The 18,792-nt window shown below is 36.9% G+C and overlaps 1 protein-coding gene across 5 annotated transcripts in view; it reads right to left on the reverse strand.

Moving 5' to 3' along the window:
• The window catches only part of SCAI (suppressor of cancer cell invasion), a 114,835-nt gene that overhangs the window by 13,594 nt on the left and 82,449 nt on the right, over positions 1-18,792 (reverse strand). For all 5 annotated transcript variants that reach the window (XR_004424639.1, XM_033122779.1, XM_033122777.1 and 2 more), the window contains 2 exons: positions 18,465-18,564; positions 16,707-16,788 (listed from right to left, as the gene is read on the reverse strand). Coding sequence is in view for 4 of the 5 variants with exons in the window: in XM_033122779.1 (XP_032978670.1) it covers positions 16,707-16,788; positions 18,465-18,564 (182 nt within the window). In the remaining variant the exon portion in view is untranslated. The remainder of the gene's footprint in view (positions 1-16,706; positions 16,789-18,464; positions 18,565-18,792) is intronic.

The following is an 18,792-nucleotide window of genomic DNA, read 5'->3' on the forward strand; positions in this document are numbered from 1 at the left end:
TAATCCCTTCACCTTTTCCCTTATCTCCAACCCCCATCCCATGTACCAACCATCAGTTTTTTTCTCTGTAAGTCTATTTCTTTGTTTCGTTGGCTTGTTTACTGTTTACAATCCACATACAAGTGAGATCATATGTTATTTGTCTTGAATATTCAGTTTGACTTATTTAATTTAGCATTATCCTCTAAGTCCATCCATGATGTTGCAAATGGTAAAATCTGATTCTTTTTTATGGCAGAGTAATAGTCCATTGTGTAAATGTACCACAGTTTCTTTATCCAATCATCTACTGATGGGCATTTCGGTTGTTTCCACATGATGGCTACTGTGGATAGTGTTGCAATAAAAATAGGTGCATATATTTTTTCAGATTAATGTTTTGGATTTCTTTGAATACCCAGGAGTGGAATTGCTGGGTCATAGGTAGTTCTATTTTTAATTTTTTGAGGAACCTCCATACTGATTTCCATAGTGGCTGCATCAATTTGCAATCCCACCAACAGTGCACGAGGGTTCCCTTTTCTCCACATCCTCACCAGCACTTGTTTGTTGATTTACTGATGATAGCCATTCTGACAGGAGTATCTCATTGTGGTTTTAATTTGCATTTCTCTGATGATTGTGATGTTGAGCATCTTTTCATATGTCCATTGGCCATCTGTATGTTTGGAGAAATGTCTTTTCATGTCAAACTCCAAAGAAGTTTGGAGAAATGTCTTTTCATGTCCTCTGCCCATTTTTAAACTGAATTGTTTGGTTTTTTGGTGTTGAGTTGTATGAGTTTGTTTTTTTTAATATAAATTTTGGATATTAACCCTTTAGCAGATGTATCATTGGCAAATATCTTCTCCCATTCAGTAGGATGTCTTTTTGTTTTGTTGATGATTTCCTTTGCTATGAAAAACGTTTTTAGTTTGATATAGTCCCATTTGTTTATTTTTCCTTTTGCTTCCCTTGCCCGAGGAGATATATCAGTAAAAATATTACTAAGGGTAATTAATGTCTGAGAGTTTACTGCCTGTATTTTCTTTCAGGAGTTTTATGGTTTCAGTTCTTATTTTTAAGTTTTTAATCCATTTTGAGTTTACTCTTGTATACAGTTTGAGAAGGTAGTCCAGATTTATTTTTTTGCAAATGTCTATCCAGTCTTCCCACCACCATTTTTTACATAGACTGTCTTTACCTCAATATAAATCTTTGCTTCATTTGTCATAGATTAAATGACCATATACGCATGTATTTATTTCTGGGCTCTCTATTCTATTCCATTGATCTACGTATCTGTTTTTATGCCAATACCATGCTGTTTTGATTACTACAGCCTTATAATATAATTTGATATCAGATATCGTAATACCTCCAGCTTTGTTCTTATTTCTCAGGATTGCCATGGCTATTCAGGGTCTTTTATGGTTCCATATAAATTATAGTATTATTTGTTCTAGTTCTGTGAAAAATGCCATTGGTATTTTGATAGAGATTGAATCTATATATTGCTTTGGGTAGCATGGACATTGTAACTATATTAATTCTTCCTATCCATGAGCATCGTATGTTTCCATTTCTTTGTATCTCCTTTAATTTCTCTCTTCAATGTCTTATAATTTTCTGAGTGCAGGTCTTTTACTTCCTTGGTTAATTCCTAAATTTTTTTTTTGATGTAATTGTAAAGATTTTTCTGTAAAGAATTTCTGTAAATTGTAAAGAATTTTCTGTAATTTTTGTAAAGATTTTGATGTAATTGTAAAGAGATTTTCTTAATTTCTCTGGTAGTTCATTACTGGAGTATAAAAATGCAACCAATTTCTGAATATTAATTTTGTATTGTGCAAATTTATTAAAATCTCTTATCAGTTCTAATAGTTTTTTGATGGAATCTTTGGGGTTCTCTACATGTAGTATCATGTCATCTGCAAATAATGACAATTTTACTTCTCCCTTTCCAATTTGGATGCCTTTTATTTTTCTTGTCTAATTGCTGTGGCTAGAACTTCCAGTACTTTGCTGAATAAAAGTGGGCATCCTTGTCTTGTTCCCGATCATAAGGGAAATGCTTTTAGCTTTTCCCCATTGAGCATATTAGCTGTAGGTTTGTCATATATGGCCTTTATTATGTTGATACATGTTCCCTCTATTCCCACTTTGCTGAGAGTTATCATAAATGAATGCTGGATTTTATTAAATGCTTTTTCTGCATCTTTTGATATGACCATATGATTTTTATTTTTCATTTTATGTGGTGTATTATGTTAACTGATTTGCAGATATTGAACCAATCTTACGTACCAAGAATGAATCCCACTTGATCGTGGTGTATGATCTTTTTAATGTATTGCTGAATTAGGTTTGCTAATATTTTATTGAGGATTTTTGCATCTATGTTCCTTAGGGATACCAGCCTACAATTTTCTTTTTTCTGTAACATCTTTGTCTGGTTTTAGAAACAGGATAATGATGGTCTCATAAAATGAGCTTGGGAGCCTTCCCTCTTCCTGCATTTTTTGGAATAGTTTGAGAATAGGTGTTAATTCTTTTTTGAATGTTTGGTAAAATTCACCTGTGAAGCCATCTAGTCCCGGACTTTGTTTGTTGGGAGCTTGTTGATTACTGACAATTTTGTTGATAGTAATTAGTCTGTTCAGATTTTCTGTTTCTTCTTGATTCAGCCTTGTAAGATTGTATGTTTCTAGGAATTGACCCATTTCTCTCAGATTGTTTAATTTGTTGGCACATAGTTGCTCCTAGTATTTTCTTCATTTTTTTTTTTCTTTCTATTTCTGTGGTGTCAGTTGTCACTTCTCCTTTAATTTCTGATTTTATTTATTGGGTCCTCTCTCTTTATTTCTTGATGAGTCTGGTTAAGGTTTGTCAGTTTTGTTTATCTTTTCAAAAAACCAGCTCTTGGTTTCAGTGATTGTTTTGTTTGTTTTTTGTCTCTATTTCATTTATTTTCTCTCTGATCTTTATTACTTTCTTTCTTGTACTCACTTTGGACTTATTTTGCTGTTCTTATTTTGCTGTTCTTTTTCCAGTTCCCTCAGCTGTAAAGACAGATGGTTGATTTGAGATTTTTCTTGTTTCTTTAGGTAGGCCTGCATTGCTCTGAATTTCCTTCCTAGTTATACTTTCGCTGTGTCCCATAGATTTTGGGTCATGGTATTTCATTTTTATTTGTTTGAATTCTTTCAAGATCACATTGTTGACCCTTATGCTATAGTAGCATGTTATTGAATCTCCATGTCTTCATGCACTTTTCAGTGCTTTTTTTCCTTGTTATTGATTTCTAGTGTCATACCACTGTGGTCATAGAAGACAATTAATATGATTTTAATCTTAAATTTATTGAGACTTGTTTTGTACTTAACACGTGGTCTATCTTGGAAAATGTTTCATGTACATTTGAAAAGAATGTATATTCTGCTGCTCTGGGGTGAAATGCTCTAAAAATATCAATTAAATCTACCTGGGCTTATGTGTCATTTAACGCTGCTGTTTCCATGTTGATTTTGACTGGAGGATCTGTCCATTGGTGTCAATGGAGTGTTAAAGTCACCTACTATGATTGTGTTACTGTTGATTTCTGCCTTTATTTTTGTCAATATTTGTTTTATATATTTAGGTGCTCCGATGTTGGGTGCATAGATGTTTACTAGGGTTATGTCCTCTTGTTGGATTGATCCCTTTATTATTACGTAATGTCCTTGCTTGTCTCTTATTATAGTCTTCATTTTAAAGTCTATTTTGTCCGATATAAGTATTTCTACCCCAGACTTTTTTTCATTTCCATTTGCATGAAATATCTTTTTCCATCGCTGTAAGTCTGTGTATGTCTTTCGATCTGAGGTGGGTTTCTTGCAGACAACAAATGCATAGGTCTTGCTTCCTTATCCACTCAGTTACCCTGTCTTTTGATTGGAGCATTTACTTCATTTACACTTAAAGTGATTATTGATAGACAAATATGTATTGTCATTTTATTATTCATATTTTTTATTTTCATTACTGTTTGTTTTCTCCTTTCTTCTGTTTAAAGAAGTCTTTTTTAACATTTCTTGTAATACTGGCTTGGTAGTAATGAATTCCTTTATTTTTTTTTTTATCTGGGAAGCTCTTTATCTCTCCTTCAATTTTAAATGACAGCCTTGCTGGGTACAGTAGTCTTGGTTGTAGGCTCTTGTTTTTCATCACTTTGAATATTTCCTGCCAGTCCTTTCTGGCCTGCAAAGTTGCTGTTGAGAAATCAGCTGAGAGTCTTATGGGAGCTCCCTTGTGAGTAACTAGTTGTCTTTTTCTTGTTGCTTTTAGGATTCTGTCTTTATTAACCTTTGCCATTTTAATTACGATGTGTCTTGGAGTGGGCCTATTTGGGTTCATTTTGTTTGGGACTCTGCGCTTCCTGGGCTTGTATGTCTATTTCCTTCATTAGGTTAGGGAAGTTTTCAGTCATTATTTCTTCAAATAGGTTCTCGACCCCTTGCTCCCTCTCTTCTCCTCTGGTACCATTATGATGCTTAATGTTGTCCCACATGCCCCTTAAATGATCTTCATTGTTTATTCTTTTTTCTTTTTGTTGTTCTAATTGGTGTATTCTACTAGTCTTATAAATCGCTGATTCGATCTTCTGCTTCATCTAATTTGCTGGTGATTCCTTCTAGTGTATTCTTAATTTCAGTTATTGTATTCTTAATTTCTGACTGGTTATTTTTCATGGTTTCTATGTCCTTCGTTATGCTTGCTATCTCTTAGTTGAAATTCTCACTAAATTCCTTAAACATTCTTATAATCAGTGTTTTAAACTGTGTCTGGTAGGTTGGTTGCTTCCATTTCATTTAGTTCCATTTCTGGAGGTTTATCCTGTTCTTTTATTTAGGACATGTATTTTTGTTTCCTCATTCTGGCTGCCGCTTTGTGTTTGCTTCTACGTATTAGGGAGATCTCTTATGTCTTTCAGTTATTGCTGGGTGGCCTTAGGTAGTATTGTCCTAGGTAGTCCAATTGTGCAGTCTCCCTAATCTCCTGTGCATGTGTTCCAGGAGTTTACCTTGAGTGTTTTCCTGTTGAAATTGAGCCTTGGCTATGCCCACAGTGTGAGGTGCTGTGTTGACTCCTCAGAGGAAGCTGTACCCCAGTGGGCTCTTGTGCCTTTTGAAACCACTCTGGGTTTGCCGCTTGTGGGGCTAACCAGGTAGTGCTCTGGTATGGTCTGAAGGTGGCCTCTGGGTATGTTGTTTCTGGTATCTCTTGGGAGGGGGTCCCATGCAGGTCAATTTCAGTCTTGCCTATTACCAGCTTGTGGCTACCTGGTAGGAGCCACAAAGACATATCTGGTTGGTTGCTGCCTGTGCTGGACCTGGCAGCATATGGAGGTGACCTCACTGTGAACAGAGGCTGGCTGCCACCAACAGGGGGCCTGCGGCAGCTTAGCAAAAGGACCAGGGCCCCTAGACCTATTGCCATCCACCAGCTGCCTATAAGGTCCAGCCGTTGAAAGAGCCTCCTTAGGTGTGCGGGCCAAGCTGGTTGACCTGGTGTTGAGAGTGCCCTCGGCAATGCAGCACTAGGTGGACGAGGTGGAGGACAAGGGAGTCACAAGACATGACTGGAGGATTTTACAAAGTTAATGTAGATTCAGTTCTTATGCCAGTGCCTGCTCTTGACCACCTTGCACAGCGCCCCGAGAACACCACAGCCACCCACCACCTCAGGTTGGCAAATTTCTGAGAGCTGCCCCACAGTGGCTGTGGCACAATGTTTGGGTCACTGTTCACTACCAAAATCTCCCCAGGCTGTTGCAGATTGTCCGCTGCTGGAAAAGACCTCTGCGGATTGTGAGGCGGGGCCAGCCACCCAAGTGCCCAGAGTGTCCCTGGCAATGCAGTTCTAGGTGGGTGGAGCAGGGTTCCAGGTATAGTCAGTGGTTTCTACAAAGTCAATGCATTTGGCTCCCACATTGGTGCTGAGTCAGTGACAAACCTGCAAAATTGCCCTGAGAACACTACAGCCAGCCACCGCTCGTCTCAGGCCCGCAGGTTCCTGAGAGCTGCCCAAGAGAAGTATGATTCAGGTCTTGGGTTACCGCCCATCAGCAAATGTTTTCCAGGTTCCTTCAAACAGGCTTCCGCAGACTGTGGGGTGGGGCCAGCAGTCCAACAGTCAAGAGTTTCCCAGGTGATGTAGCAGCAGCTTTGCTGGGGAGTAGGGATTCAGGGTGTCACCAAGTTGGTTTGCACACACGGATTCTAACAGACCAATGCGGTCTCAGACTTGGCCCTTCGGTAGAGAGCTTAACATTGAAAGGATGGCGCCCTCCTGTAGGCCAGGCTCCACACAGGGACAACAATGGCTCCTGTCCCTCCAGGTCCCTCGCTAATGCCACACAACTCAGTTCTTCCCCACATGTCCCTAGGCCTCCCGAGCTGCTGCCCCTCGACCAGAGACCAGGTGAGTGCCCACAAGTGAGAGAGTCCATGTTCTGGCTCTACAGAGGGCGTCTGCGTTTCCAGATTCCTTCCACCCCACTGGGATGGGCAGACTAAGTCCTTGCCGATTTTCACTTCCAGATGCCATGAGAACTTCTCTTCCTGGCACAGGGCCCGTGGGCAGGGGAGTCCGGCATGAGGCTGGGACCCTTCCCTCTTCAGGGGAGACCTCTGCCACCAAGGTGTCCCTCTCAGCGTTCAACCATTATCTGTGGGTTTGAGGTCAGCCTGTTACGTGTTTCCGTCCCTCCTATCAGTCTCCATGTGGCCTCTTCTTTATATGCTTAGTTATAGGATTTTATTCAGCTAGTTTTTAGATGATTCTTGATGTTGACTGTTCTACAATTTATTTGCAATTTTGGTATATTTCTGGGATACAGTAGGCATAGCATTTACCTAATCTGCCATCTTGGACCTCTCTCCTTCAACATTTCTTAGTAGTAAAAAAAAGTAAGATGAAGAACAGTTGTGAATAGCCTGCTACCATCACTTATGTAGTGAAGAAGACTAAAGACTATGTACTTGTTTTGGCTTAACTATGCATTTTCAAAATTTTTCTAGAAGGATAAACAAGAAACAGACAACAGTGATTACCTACAGGGAGAGATAGTAACTGAGTGAATTGGGACTTGGAGAGATAAAGAAATTTCACAATATGCCTTTTTGATTTTGTGACTTTGTGAATATCACTACAAAATAATTGAACACGTAATTAAAATAAATTAGAAATTCCTTGTAATGAAAACAAAGGGAGTAAGTTGAATGATGTTAAGGAGTATTCTTCAGATAAGGCAGCTTGAGGCATTCTTCCACACTGCAGTCCCAAGGTTTCCTTTGTTTCCCCTTCCTTTCTGATTAGCTTCTCTCCTGATTTTTTTTTTTAAATACCGTGTAAAAAGAGTTAGCATAACTAGTCTGACTGCTATCCTCTGAAAGGCTTGCTTACAAGGTTGGCCCTTGGCTGGCTTCTGGGAACTCAGATTGGGTGAGTTCCCACCATTAGTGGTTTACTTTACCTAGACTGTGCAAACACGATGGTTGAGGCTGAACACCAGCTTTTCTTCTGGTAGAAGAACATTTTGGTGTGTGCCAGGCACAGGGTGCCTACACGATCAGTCCCCAATAAACACCCTGGGCACTGAGTTCCGAGTAAGCTTCCCGTGTTCTCTCTCTTGTTGCTGGGGATTAAGTACATCCTGTGTGACTTCACTGGGAGAGGACTCTTGGAAGTTTGTGCCTCCTTTTCTCTGGTCTTCATCCTGTATGCCTTTTTATGCCTTTTTCCTTTGCTGATTCTGCTCTGTATCTTTTTACTGTAAAAAATTTGAGCAGTGAGTTTCACTATATGCTTAGACTTATGAGTTCTCCTAGTGAATCACTGAACCTGGGGTAATCTTGGGGAATTCTTGATTCCCTTCTATCAGACTACAATGAAATGTTAGGCTTGGGAAATAGTTTCTTTAAGGATGGTTCATGTCTCTGTTCTAACCCATTCAGTAATTAATTTTATCATTTAACTCTCATAGAATAATCTTATTTTCTTTACTTGTAAATTTTGGCAATATCTCATAATTGCTCCCATATATGATTTAATGCTATCAAATTTAAGAAAAATTATTGCAAGTATAGGTAAATGAAACATATATTTAAGAAACTTTAACCTGTTATAGCTCGTACATAAGACTGCTATTGATTTTTGTATATTCAACCCATATCTACTTCGCTGAATTTGTATTCATATTAATAGTATTTATGTGATTCCTTTGAATTTTCTACATATAAAATCATATTATCTATAATTAATGATTTTCCTCTCTTTCTTTTGACTATTTGCACCTCTTACTAGTCTGGACAACATTTTTTACTGTTTTATTTGGGGAATGCTACAAAATTCTGGTCAGGACTAAAACAAGATTAATCACAACGATAATAGAAGACATTCTCTTTTTCTTGCTCATTTTAATTAAGAATACGTTGAATGTTCCTCACTCTAAGTACAAAGTTAGCTACTTAATATAGAAGCTCTTCATCTTAGGCTGAGTTTTTGTTTTTGTTTTTGTTTTAAGAATGGGGACTGAATTTTATCAGGTTTTACAAAATGACCATTGAGATAAGCATGTGATTTTTCTTATTTATCCTACTGACATAGTATAAAATATTGTTTTATTTTTATATACTTAACCCTCATGCATGTTTCAGATAAACTCTTTTGGTATATTATTCTATTAATAGGCCTATTAACTAGTATTTTATTAATATTTTTCTAATCCATAATGATAAACTCATCTGGGGGAGAGTTTTCTTTTGTGTGTGCTATTTTTATCTCGAAATAGTGTCACTATCATAATAATTCCTATCACTTACTGAGTACTTTCCAAGGACTATCCCAGGCTACTTAGATCCTACCTACCCTGTAATCTTAACTAACAATCCTTTACGATCAGTATTGCCAATCTATTTTACAGAGAATGGAAAAGAGGCTGAGAGAAGACCAAGGGGCATACTGAAGGTCATACAAGTGTCCTGTGGCCTAATTGCTACGGAATGAATGAGATAATTCCCATCTTTTCCATTGCTCTGGAATAGTGTATTCTAAAAGTTTAAAAGTATTTACTGGTGAACCCAAAAATGGCTAGAGCCTTTCTTGTGGGGAAAGGGAGATAACTGTGATCACTTTCCTCCATTTCATACCCTCTGACTGGGCTTTTCAGATTTCCTCTTATGGTCATTAGATTTTTCTCCCTAGAAATTATCTATTTAACTGAGACTTTAAAACATTTTACAGTACATAGTATCTTTTTTTCATAGTGTCTTTTTTAAAGATCTCTTTTCTTCAACAAATACTCATTGAACCTATGGACTAGACACTGTTCTAGGTGCTAGGTATATAGCAGTAAACAAAACAGATTTAAAAAGAACATCCTGTCTCTCTGTAGCTGACATTTAGATAGGGGTGGAGGTGATAGGTAGAGACCCAGAGTAAAAAAATGAATAAGTTACACACACACACACACACACACACACACACACAAAATCACAGAAGGTGATAAATGCTACCTATGGAAAAATAGTATAGAGTACCGTCGGCAGCATAGGCTTTACAATCAGATTGTGTTTAAATTTTAATTTAGCTACCTTTTAGTTGTGTATGTGACCTTGGGCAAATAACCTCTCTGTGCCTTGGTTTTTTTATCAGAGAGATGGGGATAATAAAGGTAACACATTGGATTGTGTGAGGATTAAATGTGTTAATATTTGTAAAGTGCTTAGAATAGTACATGGTACTATATAGAAAAATAAAGTAAGAAAGGTGGATAAAGAGTGCCAGGGAGGCATATAATTTTAAATAGGGCAATAACGGAAGACCCTATGAAGAGGCTGCCATTAATCAAACATCAGAAGAACAATGCGGGTATCTCTGGAAGAGGATTCAGGGCAGGGAGACCAGCACACAAAGATCCTAAGCAGAAGACTACCAGGTATGTTTGAGGAACAGCAAGGTCAGTATGACGGAAGAGAACTGAACAATCAGAGACCAGCGAGAGAGATCAGAGATGCATTTGAGGGGACGGAGGTGTGCGAGGTAGGAGAACAGAAAGCCTTTCCTCTGAGTGAGATGAGGAGCCTTTGGAGATCAGAGTAGAGAAGTGATATGATCTGACTTACAGGCACACGCTGTAGGAGCGAGGGCAGGAGAAGGAAGATTGGTTAGGAAGCTACTGCGTGAGTCAGGGAGAGATGGAAGCATGGCCCCGGGTGATGACAGAGGAGGTGGTAAGATTCTGTACACATCAGTTAGCGCCGAGAGCATTTTCTGCAACGAATGTTGGGTGTGAGGGAAAAAGGAGTCAAGTATGAAACCAAGGATTTGGGCTGGGGCAGCTATAAAAGCGTAATAGTAATGAACTGATATGGGGAAAGCTGGAGGCAGAAGAGGTCTAGGAATTCAGTCTTGGGCATATTAAGTTAGCAATCGCTATTTACATTACCAATTAAGAGATGTGGAGTAGATAGATTATATTTGAGTCTAGAGTAACAGAGATAGTTCTAGGCTGGAGATATAAATTTGGAAACTGTCAGCATAGCAATAGTAATTAAAGTCATGAAACTACATAAGGTATCAAGGGAGTCATCTGTAATTGGAAAATCAGAGGAACAAGGCTGGAGCCCAGGGGCACTCCAATGATGAGGTCCAACAGATGAGGAAAAATCAGTAGAGGAGATTGGGAAAACGAGCTTAGCTCTGAGGCAATCGAGCAACTTGAATTTAAAGGCCTTACCCTAAGAAGGGGACACGATCAGAGGTCAGGGTCTGCCTAAAATGGGAGTCTAATAGAAAACCGGCCTTGTTAAATTATAATCCCAAAGGGCTACACCCCTAGTGTACGATGAACCAAAAACCAAACTTCACACTTCCCTTTCCCCCACAATTACTCCTCAGGGGATTTCAAGGAAAATTTTCTTGGTGCTAGGCAGATCAAACAAACAGTCCCTGAGGGTTGTAACTAGAAGCCAGCCCAAATTCACACCACGTATGGTAAGTACTTCCCGAAACAGGGTCCCGAAACGGGAGTGCCACCAGGTATCTAGCAATGCAGACCCTTTCTGGATGAAAGTACCTTCGTTTTAGGGCTCAGTGAATGTCCCACAAAGGAGAATGAAAAGAACTAGTCAAAGATAATTAAGCCTGCAACGATTCAAAAATAGTAAAAGGAGTCTTTAGCAGCAAAAGCAGATTTCAGGTATAAAAATTAACAGATAGATAATAAATAATAAGTATGATTATTAAGTTAAAAAAATAAAGAACAACTTGGAAATAGAAAATAGGAAACTATAAAAAGAGCAATGGATTATTATTATTTGAAAAAGAACCAAACAGAACTTCTAGAAATGAAAAGTATTAATACCACAACCAATATAAAGCAATATAAAGCTCAATAAATGGGTTTAATATCAAGTTAGTCACAGCTGAAGACAGAATTTATGAATGGAAAGACAGATCAGAAGAAATTATCTAAATCTTAACCAGATGAACAAAAAGATGGAAAATACAGAAGAGAGGTCAAGAGATGTGGGAGAAAGTTAGAATGCTGTATACAGAGGGTGTCAAAAAAATGCATACACATTTTAAGAAAGGAAGACTATTAAAATTGTAATAATATATATCGATAACAAAAGATGAATACAAGTCAAGTCTGACCTCTGCAATTACAAGAGGTGCTCAAAATGGATACCACCAGTGTAATTTTAATACAGTTTTTTCCTTTCTTAAAATGTGTATACATTTTTTTGTTACCCTCTGTGCACGTATGCACAGACAGAATCAGAGCTCCAGAAGGAGATGAGAGAGAAGTTGGAGCACAGCCAATATTTAAAGATACAATGGCTGAGAATTTGCCAGCAATAATGAAAAACTCCAACCTACCAATTCAAGAAGTCTAACAAGTCCCAATAGGTTAACTATAAAGAAACAAAACCTAGACATATCACAGCGTAACTGTAGAATACCAAAAACAAAGACATGGTCTTTCAGAAGTGCTAGCAAAAAAGAAATGGAAGGAGAGAGGCTGACTAGCAGAAGAGCTCTTACATATGGGTCAGGAGTGTGAATGCCTTCATAGATTGCAGCAATCGGCAGCCATCAGTCAAACAGGACGACGCTGTTTAGATAAATATGACTGTTCTGACAAATGTGTAAGTCATGTTCACTGGCAGGAATCCAGCTCTGTCATAATTATTTAAACACTCAATTTTTTTCCTTCTTCCAAATAAAAGAAAGGAGAACTAAAAGAAGTGTTCAAAATTACTGGGGACTTTCAAACTCCCACTACCACATTGCCACAGGTATCGCCACTTCCACTTGTCTATTCCCTAACGGAAATTTGAGAGCCACAGTGTGGGCCTTACTTGTTACACAGATCTTGGCATTTCAATCAGTCTCCTCTGAAATGAGGCTCAGACAAGCATGCAAAGCTCCTCTTTTCCTAAGTGGAAAGAGCTTGGGTTTTGGAATGAAAAAGACTGCTGGATTCAGTTAGGCAAGATACTTAACCTCCATAGGCAAAGTTTCCTCAACTATAAAGCAAGGATAACAGTGCCTATCTTCATCTAATCGTTCGATATATACTTACTAAGAAACTTCTAAGTGTGAAGCACTGGGGACATAAAGATCCATGTGTATACAAATATAAACACACACACAGACTTTAGGGAAAACACAGCATAATGCTGATAGTTACACTTTTATATTCCAGGCGGAAGAGCTGATTCTGCTCTGGTGACTATGACCAGACCACACACACAGACCAGCTAGATCGTCACCCTGAGCAGCTTAGCCTGATAAGCCTGATCCACACCTTAGAGATTCGCACCATTTTATTGTTTTCCACTCTTATATCTGAGTAGATAAACAAAATTTAAAATACTCTGAGGAAAGCCTCTAATATGACATATATGAGTAGAGGCAAAAACAAACGGAAACAAATCAACATGAAAGAAACAGATACCAAACAGGAAGAATTTTAAAGAGATCATTGATAGTCTCAAAGGTGAGCGAATGTATTTCAACCAGATAAAAACCAACATAATTATACATGTGTATGCATATGTGTTTTATATACATACACATACACATATATGTTTTTTTTTAGTAGGGCACTGCTTACAGTGGCCCATGTGGGGATCGAACCGGCAACCTTGGTACCACCAACACCATGCTCTAACCAACTGAGCTAACTGGCCACCCCACATCTGTATCTTTATGGAAGAAACATCTAAAGAACAAATAAAAAATCTTAATTAACAGGGTTAGAAAATAAAGGCAAGGGAATTTCCTAAAGAGCAAAAAGACCAGAAAATGGAAAATAAAGGGCAAGAAAATCAGATGACTAGACCAGAAGGTCTGATATATCAATAACAAAGTTCTCAAAAGATGGAACAGAGAAAATGCAGGGGAGAAAATCAATGGAACAACTCAAAAAAAATAGGCAGAGTCTCCAGATTGAAAGGAATCACCAAGTACATACCAAACACCATGGTTAAAAATAACCCAAGGCCAGGACATGCTGTTAAGAGGGTGAAAAACACTGAAGACAAAGAGAAGATCCTATAAGCTTCCAGAGACTAAAACAAGAATCCAGAACTAGAATGCTTTGTACTTCTTAAGACATACTGGAAGCTAGAATGCAATACAGCAATATCTTCAAATTCTGATAGGAAATCTCTAATCTATACCAAAACCATCATTGAAGTGTGAGGGTAAATAAAAGACATTTGCAGAAGTGCAAGACCTCCAATGTTTTACCTCATGTTCACCCTTTCTCAGGAAGCTACTATACGAGACCCTGCACCAAAAGAAGACAGTAAAATGTCGAAGAAGAAGACAAAGGACTCAGGAAACAGAGATCTAATACACAAGAGAGAAGACGAATTCCCAGGATAATGAGAAGAGATTCTGGGATGACAGCTGTGCAGCACATGTGGAGGGCTTCAGTTCAGACACTATGGCAGATAATTCATCACAAAGATAAAATCAAGAGACTAATGCATCTAAACAATCTGAAAGAAGATTTAGACAACTGGTGAGGAGACTGGGGTTGAATTAGTGATCTGTTCAGAAAAAAAAACAAAAAAAAAACGACGATAGACAATTATCTGCTCCAAGAAAAGTAGAAAGTTGCATAGGAGTGAAAAAGTGTAGTATATGGCTTAGCTGTTAAAAGCATTTTATAGTCAAAATAATATAAGCCATAGTATTCAATGAATCAAAATTATGATACAATTCTATAGTGTGGATAAAAGGAGTATAAGGTATAAATGTGAGTTGGGGCTAGCAAGAATAAAGACAGCTAAATTTCCCTTCCATAATGGGATATCAATACATAATGCCTAAAACTGAAAAAAATCAAGAAATATCAATACCAGCATGTTATTTAGAAAAATGATGGTTAAATACTAAAATAATCAGCTAAAAAAGGTGTAAATGGTGGCCTCTAGGAAGAGGCAAATAAGGGTATGACAAGACAGCAGCAAACTGCTGTTTTTGGAAACACCTGGTAGAACTTGTTAAGTACTAGTTCTCACCCAGACAACACCCTGGAATTATACAGACACTTGACCCCGCCCCCCACCTGGTCAAGCCAAACAGAATCACAGGAGTTGGGGCCGGGTAAAAGGGTAAACGGTTTTGCAAAGGGCTCTGAAGGTTTCAGATGCATAGCAAGAGTTGAGAATTCCAGCTTTAAACTACTACAGGCCTGAGTTACTGTTATAAAAATAAAAATGTAGTATTTAAATGAAGAAATACACATTAATGTTTGTGTTTATAAGAAACATTTAGAAAACACATATATGTTCATAAAACATTCACATGTACCGAAACATAGCAAAGCAGGTACTCAAGAAATAATACATGTCACCCAGTTCTTTTTCATCAGAAACTTGTAAAATGGTAGTTTAAGACTTTTTACACACATTTTATGGGAAAGGTAAATATCAGACACCTTTATATGTTAACACAGAGAACTGCATACTTGATTTACAGGCATTAAAAAGAACCAAATTGGTCTGTGCCATACTCTAATTTGCCTACCGCATATGGGCTCACCACTTCATTTCTGAAGATCAGTATGTTCTGGATAACTTAATTTTTTAGAGGAGTGATAACCACATGTGCCATCAAAAGTAAACAAACAAGAAAACCCTTTCTACTTATTATTCCACTATGATCCTGGGTGTCAGAATATAGAAATCTAGAATTAAATCATGATATATAATTAAGTAAATTCATTTCCAAGTATGCACAGTCATCTTTTTTAAAATCAGCATCCCATACTCTTTCTACATCCAAAAAGCACTCAATAATGAAAGATATTCTTGAGATTATAAAAGGTATCAAATAATGTCCAATTAAATTAACAGAAATTACTAGATTGCTAAAATACTCTAAATGCATGCTGTAGCATATTAACATATACACTTGATCATCAACATATCCTGTCACATCATTAAACTGTAGCAAATGATTCCTTTTCATTGACAAAGACACAGAATGCTTCTTTTTAATTCTATGAAGATACAAATACCTGGACTCTTCTGGTTTTATAAGTTTAAATGGGATAGACAATAAACCTTATCCTTCAGAAACCTCCCAACCCCTCAAAAAGATTAGAAACAGTAACACACACAATTTAAGAAGGTATACAGCTAATTTTCCTAAAAATCAAAGTTGAATTGTTAAACATGACAAAATAGCCGGAAATATGCTGAAAAAATTAGGGTGCGTTAGATGCTCTTAGAATTCGGACTTGAAAAAGTGAAACTAAACATCAAAATTAGATGGAAAACATGCTTGGGGTCAGTTCTCCTGGCTACCAGACATTTCCATCTCTCCTGAAATAAACCTACTAATGCTGCTTCTCCATCTAATTATATGAACACCCATAACAGAAATAGTTTTAATTGGCAGTTTTAATATGCACATCCCTGCATATTTCTGAACATATTGTTCACTAATGAAATATTCCAACCACAGAAAAGGATTGCAAAAATTCTGTTTTTATTTTCCTGTAAATTACTATAGTTTGAATTCTAATATCCTATTTTAAAGTGTTTTGCTGCTGGTATTCTTTATATAATCATTGAAAAACACTGTGTCAGTAGCAAAATATAAAACAAAGGCTTTTCAAGTTAGATCCCTGTTACTTATTCAGCATTCAGGACCATCTTTTTCATTTATTTTCACAAATTAAAAGAAGAAATTACGTGCATCTAAAACAATTTATGTTTATATTTAGTGATTGTACCTGTAAAACATGGGAAAGAAATTTCACTTAAACTATATAGCAGCTCAGTGTGTGGAAGGGAAAAAAAAGGTTTGAAAACTAGAAAATAAAATTTGCCCATATACTTCTACCTCTATAAAAGAAAATGATTCTGGGTTATATAACAAAAATAAACCTTCTACCAGAGATCTTGGAAATCTTGAATTTTTTTTTTCCTGCAGGAGGATTTATTATTTTCCACTGAGTGTCCATTCATGCGTTTTCTTCTTGTTTCTATTCATAGCACCAGATCCTGACTACCATGCACAACCTCAAAAGAAAAGAAAAACTAAATACAAACTGTAAAATTAAATAAAATAAAGCAAAATAAAAAGGCACGTGTTAAGATTGGTTACCTCGGGTGGTGCCATAATGTCTAACGTGCAACAGTGCTCATGGAACTCACCTTGTATGCAACACTATTGGATGAATCCACAATGATAAACAGGGGCTTCCTTGTGAAAGGATACAGGTCTCCAGGGTGGAGGCTGGACAAACAACAACAACAGTAACAATAAATAACTGAATAATTCTACCAGCCAAGACTTAGAATTTGTATTCTTCAGTTTGGTCTGCTCACATCTCCTTTTCATTGTAGCGCTGAGAGCAAAACAAAGATTAATTAAGCAAGAGACAAAAATGTCTCCATTGACCGGGACAGAAAAGTTGGTGGTTTTATTTGGAAAAAAATTCAGAGATAATTATTATTCAAGAATATTCAAGCTAAAAAGAAGTCTATATATTTAAAGATGGACTAAACCTATAACCTCAACAATCTCAGAAGTTAACATTTAGGTACTTGTTTAGTACTTAAAAGCCCTTTTTAGGATAGGTTTTGAAAACAAAGATGTAATAACACAACCAGATTTGTAGTTCAATGAGTCTTTCAAAATCTCTATTTATTTTAAAGATTTTTAATATTTCGAGCCACATTCTTAATATTGCAGATAGTAACAGGGGCTCCCCTTTGACTATTCTTTATGTTTCCTCTGAACATTTGAATCAGAATCAGCTGGGTGCTTCTTAAACATATGGATTCACTAGCCCACAGAAGACAGACTGGACCCAAAGGCTAGAATTCAGTACCACACATTTGTGAGTCACTGCACAAGAAAGTCACAATTTTGGTGTGCGTGCTCTCTCCATGCCTTAGTGGACAATGTGTAGTGTGTGTATAAATATTGATGTAGCTGTAAATACAAATACGCCAAATGATGTGTCCACGAGCAGTATCATCAAACCTCATTACCGGAGGTGCCAAAGAAATGTATACACGTGACTTGTATTCATCTTTTCTTATCGGTATATATTGCCTGTTACAATTTTAATATTTTTTCCTTTCTTAAACTGTGTATACATTTTATGGCACCCTCTGTATATTTCAAATATAAGTTTTTCTAATCCAAATCATTTACAACTAAGGACAATAGCACCAGTGTATGGCTTGGGGAACTATTAGCTATTATACACATAATTTGAAAAGTCTCTCTCTCTCTCTCTCTCTCTCTCTCTCTCTCTCTCTCTCTCTCTCTCTCTGCCCTCCCTTCCCCATTCTTTAATATGAAGAGTTAACATTTTTATGTAAAGTGCTTTTAGAAATACAATTTCAAACAAGTCTAGTTTCCTTTATGACCAGATTGCTATCTGTCAGCTAGAGAAATTCTAGAGCTAACTGGCCGAACCAGTGAATGTATTATACTTTAAAAAAAAACAAAAACAAAAAAAAACGCAACTTTCATGGATGAAATCTACTTGAAATCATACAACTAAGCTCATTTGTGCTATATCAAATCAACAGAACCTTATATTAAAAGTCTGTATTGACGTTAACATGTTTGTATTGATGTTAACAAGTCCTGACGTTTATATATGTATATATTTAGTCTTACCCATCTTAAATGTAATTTTGTTCACTGACGTATCTCCGTAATTGAATAGTGCCAGACATAATAGATACTCAATGAAAAATTTTTTTTAAGAATCACTCAAAAATTGAAATTTTCTAGGATAGTCAGAGACTGAAATAGTGCTGGAATCGAAGTAAGTTTTATTATTAGAAGCCTAAGAGAATATTTCTAGTACTAGAAAATGTCTCCATTTTATTTAACATTTTATAAGAGAGAACAATAATTTTTATAATAGGGGGAGACACTAGAATACATACCAGTGCATTTCTTTGTGGGACTGATTTCGTTTGTGGATGGCATCTCCATTTATAATATCCCGATTACTATTAGTAAGTACCCCTCCAAAATCATAAGGACCTGTAAACACAAAGGGAAGAACCCTAGACTTCAATTGGAGAGTAACATTGATCTGATGTTCAAATACAAAGGTATTGTGTGAATCTCTCATTGATACAGTGGGAGATAATTACAAAAATTTTAGTTATTTTAAAATTTAACATTCTTGTTTACTGTAGTATTTAAATGATTTCAGCATGTTGCCTGATTCAACACTTTAAAAAATCATTTCATTATTCATCAGTTCTT

Source organism: Rhinolophus ferrumequinum, chromosome 12 (genome assembly GCF_004115265.2).
Source record: "Rhinolophus ferrumequinum isolate MPI-CBG mRhiFer1 chromosome 12, mRhiFer1_v1.p, whole genome shotgun sequence".
NCBI lineage: Eukaryota > Metazoa > Chordata > Mammalia > Chiroptera > Rhinolophidae > Rhinolophus > Rhinolophus ferrumequinum.